The 6,408-nt window shown below is 49.8% G+C and overlaps 1 protein-coding gene across 1 annotated transcript; it reads left to right on the forward strand.

Moving 5' to 3' along the window:
• Positions 1-132: 132 nt before the first annotated feature.
• Positions 133-6,370, forward strand: LOC104270669 (mitogen-activated protein kinase kinase kinase 3-like; the record flags this gene model as incomplete). The annotated part of the gene is made up of 6 exons (XM_009865095.1): positions 133-327; positions 1,206-1,354; positions 1,581-1,712; positions 4,369-4,498; positions 5,064-5,241; positions 6,142-6,370. Coding segments are annotated over 6 exons (1,013 nt in total), but the record flags the coding sequence as incomplete, so codon positions are not given.
• Positions 6,371-6,408: the final 38 nt, after the last annotated feature.

Raw genomic sequence — 6,408 nt, forward strand, 5'->3', positions numbered from 1 at the left:
CCTTGTTGAACTTCATAAGATTTCTCCCTGCACAACTCTCCAGATCTGGGCCGGAACTTGAGAAGGTGGTGACAGGTAGATCCAAGCTGACGTGTGCGTTCTTGCCGTAACTCTCCCCCTTTTCTCCTACAGGCCGGAGGACTTTCCCCAGGAGTTACTTCCCACAAGAGAACCTGTTTCAACTTGTCCCTTCTAGTCGAACCAAGAGCTTTAATGGGGACAGCAAGCTCAGCACTTTGCAGTACGACGAGTACAGGCCCAAATGGTGGAACAATTGTGAAAAAGGTCTGAAGGTCTTCAGCACCTCCCCTACGAAAGCTAGGAACTGTAAGTGAATGAAAGCCCCCAGTGTCTGAGGTCTCAGTACACCTGGATCTCGACACAAAGTTGAGTTACCGTGACCTGCAGAGTTACTGGGCACCAGCTGAGCTAGCCGTGTGTGAATGCACTTTGATTCCACCCCAAACACGAGGCACGTCGCGCTAGCTTATGTCTCAGTGAGGGGAGATTTAATGCAACACGCTGTATCTTCCCTTGGACTTGAGCTGAGAGCGTGTGTGGCATCAGCTGGTGTTCATCGCTTGCTGAGTTGCCAAAAATTGCTCGTGTGTTGGACTGTCAGTGTGCTCATCCAGCAGAAACTTCCAGGAAACCTGGGACATTTGACCAAATGTGTCCAGAGGCTCCGTACCTTGGCTTACCTTGCTATCACCCCAGCACCCAAAGAGGGTGTTGCAGGTTCCTCAAATGTTGCAAGACTGCCCATGCTATAGAAATTGGTGCATTCTGGGTTGTTCAGTGATGGGTGACAACCTAGAAATGACCAGCAAGATAAAACTCTTTTACTGGTCCCTGCCTGGGTTGCTTCTTATCCACGTTGTATCCTGCTCCTGTAGCAGAGGAGAGGAGGTCCAACGTTGGTGAAGAAAGCAGTTTTTGGAGGAAAGACTCGTAAAGAAATGTGACTTCTGTGGGTCTTGTTTCTGCCTCATAATATTGCAGGGTGGGAGACATCCTCCCCACACACCAGTAGCACTGGTACAATTAAAACTTGTTTGTCATGGTGCCCGTGGGAGAGGGTGGCTCGCTGCCTGCCCTAGTGACCTCACTGTGAGTCTCATCTGTGCTCTGCTGGGTCAGATGGACCCTGATGCTGAAGTCTCCCTGCTGTGCTCTTCTCTCAACCCTACTCTCTCTCACTGTAGCCCTGCAGGCACCTGTGAACTGGAGGCTGGGAAAGCTGCTTGGAAGAGGAGCTTTCGGAGAAGTTTATCTCTGCTACGACGCTGACACCGGCCGGGAGCTCTCGGTGAAGCAGGTGCCTTTCGACCCTGACAGTCAAGAGACAAGTAAAGTGAGTATGAGGGCAGGACTGTGTTTTGCATGTGTCCCATCTGCCTTTCTCCTTGCCTTTTCCTTAGGGCAACCCTCCTCACTTCTGAGCCTTAACATGGTTGACGTGTCCTAGAGGGCAGCTTCACAGGTGCTGTGGAAAGAGAGCTCAGCATCCAGCAATATTTGGATGATACTCCTAAAGTAACTGTTTCCTTTCATCATGAAGCATGTCTGTTCCATTACAGGAGGTGAATGCCTTAGAATGTGAGATTCAGCTGCTGAAGACTCTCCGTCACGACAGGATAGTGCAGTACTACGGGTGCCTGCGGGATCCTGAAGAGAAGAAACTGTCTATCTTTGTGGAATATATGCCAGGGGTAAGTGTGGTTTCTGCTAAAGTCTGTCGGGAGTGAAAAAGAAGAGATTTGAACTGCCCTGGGGTTTGGAGAAATTTGAATCTGGCGTTAAACTGTTTAGCTGAGCTGCTCTATATCCGATGAGCCAAACCACAGCATGGATGTATCCCTAAGGCTTGGGGAAAGCTGAGGCTGTGAGCCAGATGTCGTGGTGAAACCCCTCAGCATGCCCTGGGTGAAATCAAAAGCCTTGAAGGCAGGTTTTAGGTTTGAATCCTGGAGCAGGGTGTGTTCACAGTCTGGAATCTGAACTTGGTGAATGTGGGACTTGCTCCAGATCTGGCTCCAAACACTGTGGCCTGAGCCCACCCTTAAGTATTTATTGCAAATCCCTGCAGGAAAAGCTAATAGTACAACTGTCCACCCACAGCTGTCACCAATTATTTATGGGTTTCAGCATGTGTGTATTAAAACCAGTGTTACTCACTTGTAAGTCTTCTCCTTCTTCAGGACAGATCTTTCTGTTGGTAGCATTATCCTCTTGTGCAGAAGTGGCATCAGCTTGTGACTTTGCTGATAAGGGACAGAATAGCTGTAGGAAAAAAGAGGATCAGAAAACTTTGAGGAAGTCTAAGCAGGGGCTGGAGAACATACACAGATGAATTTCTCTGTTGCAAGCACGTGAATTACATCAGCCATCTAGACAAGAGTCACCAGTTGGTACAAAGCAGCGTAACGCTATTTACGTTCTGGAGGATCTGTTCTCCTCAGTCCTGCCTGTCCAGCTGGATTCGTTCCCCCGAGTGCGGGAGAATAAACCCTTGTTTATACAGAGATTTGTAAGGTCAGAAGGGACTATTAAGTCATCTGCTTGCAACTAATTTTGGTCATTAGTAAATGTGCTAGAAGCTCTCCTAGCGCATCTTGCACGGGAGTAGTCAGGTGGACTTCCACTCACTTGAGTCCCTCCCAAACCCTGTCCCCCCTCTCTCCCTGGGGGCAGACATCTCACTTTCAGGCTTTACCACACGGTGTGGACCCAGAGGAGGATTAAAGCTTCTGGGTGTTTCAGCAGTCCCCGCTGCCGCTTGTTCTGCAGCGTGCCGATGTTTGTTAGCAGTCAGGAAACCACCATTTGATGCTGGGGCAGCGTCCAGCAGGGCTGGAAGTTGTGTGTTTGTTTTTTTTAAATGATAAACCTGAGCTCGGACCAAATACAGATTGACTTTTGTGCTGTAACAATGGCTTGTTTCACAACAGCCACTCAGAGCTTTGGTGTCCAAGGCCAGTGGAAACGAATGAGTTCCCAAACTTTGCAGGATGGCGGCTGGGTCTGGCCAAGCTCCCAGTTTAACACAGCCAGCTTGACAAAGTCTTCAACAGGGCCGAGCCTGGGGGCACCATCAGCCTGGCGTTCTTATGATCGCTCCCATTAAGTAGCTGACTCAGTATTTTCTGTCCTGCCCTACCCATAAACTCAGGGTTTTGAATTTATGCTTGGAAAACAGAAGGTCTGTTTAACTACAGGCCTTGAAGGCCCTGTTTCCCCTTCTTGTTTGATGTCCCCCCATCAGGTTGAGGGAGGCCAGGATAAGAAAGATTGTTTGGTTGTGGGTGAGGGAACGTAGCCTGTGTCCAAGTTGTACCAGGGAGGAATTTTGGAGCGTCTCAGGTTGTTTCAGCAGCACTGTGAATGGTAAGAGAGGCTTGTCCACAGGATCACCACCAGCCTCAAAAGGTCAAAACGGTAGCTGGGCAGAGAACAGCAAAGATGGGTGAAGGTGGAAAAGCTGATACAGTTTGAGTGACTGACTTGGAGCAGAGCAGCCCTCTGTTCCCAGAACAGAAGGTCTGTGGCAGGCTTGGATCAACGCCGGAGCTGAAGGACAGGCAGAAACAGGTTGAGTTTCCTCTCCTGCTTTCCAGCTAACCTGAGTACCCAAGGGTAGAGCTGAGGGGACCTCTCCGAGTGAACCCCGAAGCTGCCTCTGGTTCAGCCCTGCTAAAACCCATGGTGTGGGACATCCATTTTTGAAAAAACGTAGCTAAAACCAAAGGGATCAACCTCCTGCAGGTGATGAATGTCTACACCCCTGCTCCCTTTCCTCTTTGATCAGTGACATTAAACCAGCAGCAGCCTGCACACCTGGCTCAGGAATTCTATTACTTGCAAATTGTCTACCTTGTGTCACGTTGAAGCAGTCCCATGTGGGGATGATGGTGTCACTCCTGGGTCCACGGGCCTCGTGGTGGTGGGTACTTGCTATGAGAAGTTAACAGGGGGCAGCTTTGTAGAAGACTGACTCAATCAGCTTGGTCCTGAAGAACCACTTGAGTTTATCCTCTCACTTGGGCCGTAACTCCTCATCGTTTTGATCTTTCTCCTTGATGATCCCGAGGGTCTTATCCAACCCGAATGTTTCTATGATTCGTGAGCTATTGGTGATGTCCAGCCACTAGAGGGGGAACAAGATCCGCAGTGTTGGCAGAAGGCAGCAGAGACACTATCTTTTTCTCCACTCGGACATTGAGGACAGGTCTTTGCTCTGGTGTTTCTACAGTAGAGTGTGACTGAGGGGTTTTTTTTTGAGCTGGAGTGGTCAGGAAAGTTTAAATAGTCACTATAACATGGTTCTGCTGGCCCTCACAGTTGGTGCGTGTTGTTTTTTTGCAACAGGGCTCAATAAAGGACCAGCTCAAAGCTTACGGTGCTCTCACGGAGAATGTCACACGGAAGTACACCAGGCAGATCCTGCAGGGAGTCTTCTACTTACACAGCAATATGATTGTCCACAGGGACATTAAAGGTGAGTAAATAATAGAGAGGCTTCTTGCTTGCTTGGATTCGTTCAACCCAGCCTCCCTCGGGCCCAGTGTAAATTCTTGTGCAAAACATAATGCTGGGATCTGGTATTTAAAGTACTTTTTCCCCTGACCTTCACCTACTTGAACCATAAAAATCATGAACAAGCAGCTGAAACCAAAATCTTGAGCTGTCTTCGTGCTTGGGAAGCGTCGATTAAATGCTCTTGAGAGGGATTATTTCTAATTGCCTTTGTGTATCTAAAAACCTGGTGTAATATACCCAAGAATTTAGGGGCCCTGGTGATCAGAGAGATCTGAAGCTCTGCTGTCTGTGGGTGGGGAGGATGATCTGTCGTCTCCCGTTCCCTGCTCACTTTTAGGAAACCTACTGAGAGAGGAGATGTCGGTAGGAGTCAATCCTCTCAGAGAGAAGCTGCCCTGGGAGAGAGGAATTTTATGTAGTGTTGAGTCCAGCCCGTGCCCTTTCTGCTTTCCTCGCTGCAGCCACTTCCATTCAGGTGGCTACTTCATCTCTTGGGGTTTCTGTTTTTTTACTTTTCACCTCAGGTGCCAATATTTTGAGAGATTCTGCTGGAAATGTGAAACTTGGAGATTTTGGGGCCAGCAAACGCATCCAGACCATCTGCATGTCCGGGACTGGGATTAAATCTGTCACAGGAACACCATACTGGATGAGCCCAGAAGTTATCAGTGGAGAGGGCTATGGCAGGAAAGCTGATGTGTGGTAAGAAATACAATAGAAATCCCACCACTGCAACTGAAACAATCCCTTTGGAGGGTTGTAATGGGAGCAGCAGGTATAGGTAGTTGTAAGAAGATCGTGCAGAAAAAAAATCAACCAAAGTCATTGTCTGCTTATGAATGTTTGGATCTGTGGAGAAGGTCAGCTTGGAGCTTGAAAGAGTTGGGATGACAAGCACTGTATTTGCAGTCTGCTTTTCCATTGGGTGCCCAAACAATTAGGGTCTACAAAACCTCGTCCCTTCAAGAGAGCCCTCCTTGGGGAAGTCTAAGGGAGTCTTCAGCAGGCAGCCCTGTGCCCTGTACCTCCTGCTCTGGCTGGTGGGAGGAAAATGCAGTTCAATATTTTAGGAGCAACTATGAGTGGAGGTGGAGGAGGGTCCCTGCTGTGCCAAGGACTCCTCAGCAAGCACAGAGAAACCTCTCGGGCTCTTTGCTGCTTGTCTGATGTGCTCCTTCTCCGATGCATATCGACAGTGAAGTTGGGTGTAAGCCAACGTGTTTCGTTCTGGCTCAGCTTCCTGGGGAACCACCTGCTATTGCTGAAGCTGGTGTCTAAACTCGTGCCTGAGTTTCCCTTCAGGCGATGCTCCAGTAAGGTCTTTCCCATGCTTTTACGAAACTTAATTATCTCACCAGATAATGTAGGCAGAGAAGCCACCAGCTTTAGGGTGAGGCTTGCAAGTTCACTCTAGCCTAGCTGCCAGAGCCCGTGAGCTTCAGGCTTGACGCATACCAGAGGTCTGCACCCATCTCTCGTGCGGGTTTGCTCCCCTCACGGTCCTTTCTAGGCAGGTGCAATCCTAGAATCAATTCGACTTCGAACACATGGCCACCCCCCCAGCCCCTTACCCTCACCCCTGTGTGCTTGGCGTTGTTGCAGGAGCGTGGCCTGCACCGTGGTGGAGATGCTAACGGAGAAGCCACCGTGGGCAGAGTTCGAAGCCATGGCGGCAATTTTTAAAATTGCCACCCAGCCGACCAACCCCCAGCTCCCCGACGGCGTCTCGAACTCCTGCCGCAACTTCCTCAAGCAGATCTTCGTGGAGGAGAAGAGGAGGCCGACGGCCGAGGACCTGCTGAGACACCCCTTCGTCAACTGCGGGCTCTGAGCCCCCGGCAGCGGGGATGAGGAAACGCCGGCAGGAGC

The sequence above is a fragment of the Apaloderma vittatum genome, unplaced genomic scaffold, assembly GCF_000703405.1.
Source record: "Apaloderma vittatum isolate BGI_N311 unplaced genomic scaffold, ASM70340v1 scaffold29472, whole genome shotgun sequence".
NCBI classification, from domain to species: domain Eukaryota; kingdom Metazoa; phylum Chordata; class Aves; order Trogoniformes; family Trogonidae; genus Apaloderma; species Apaloderma vittatum.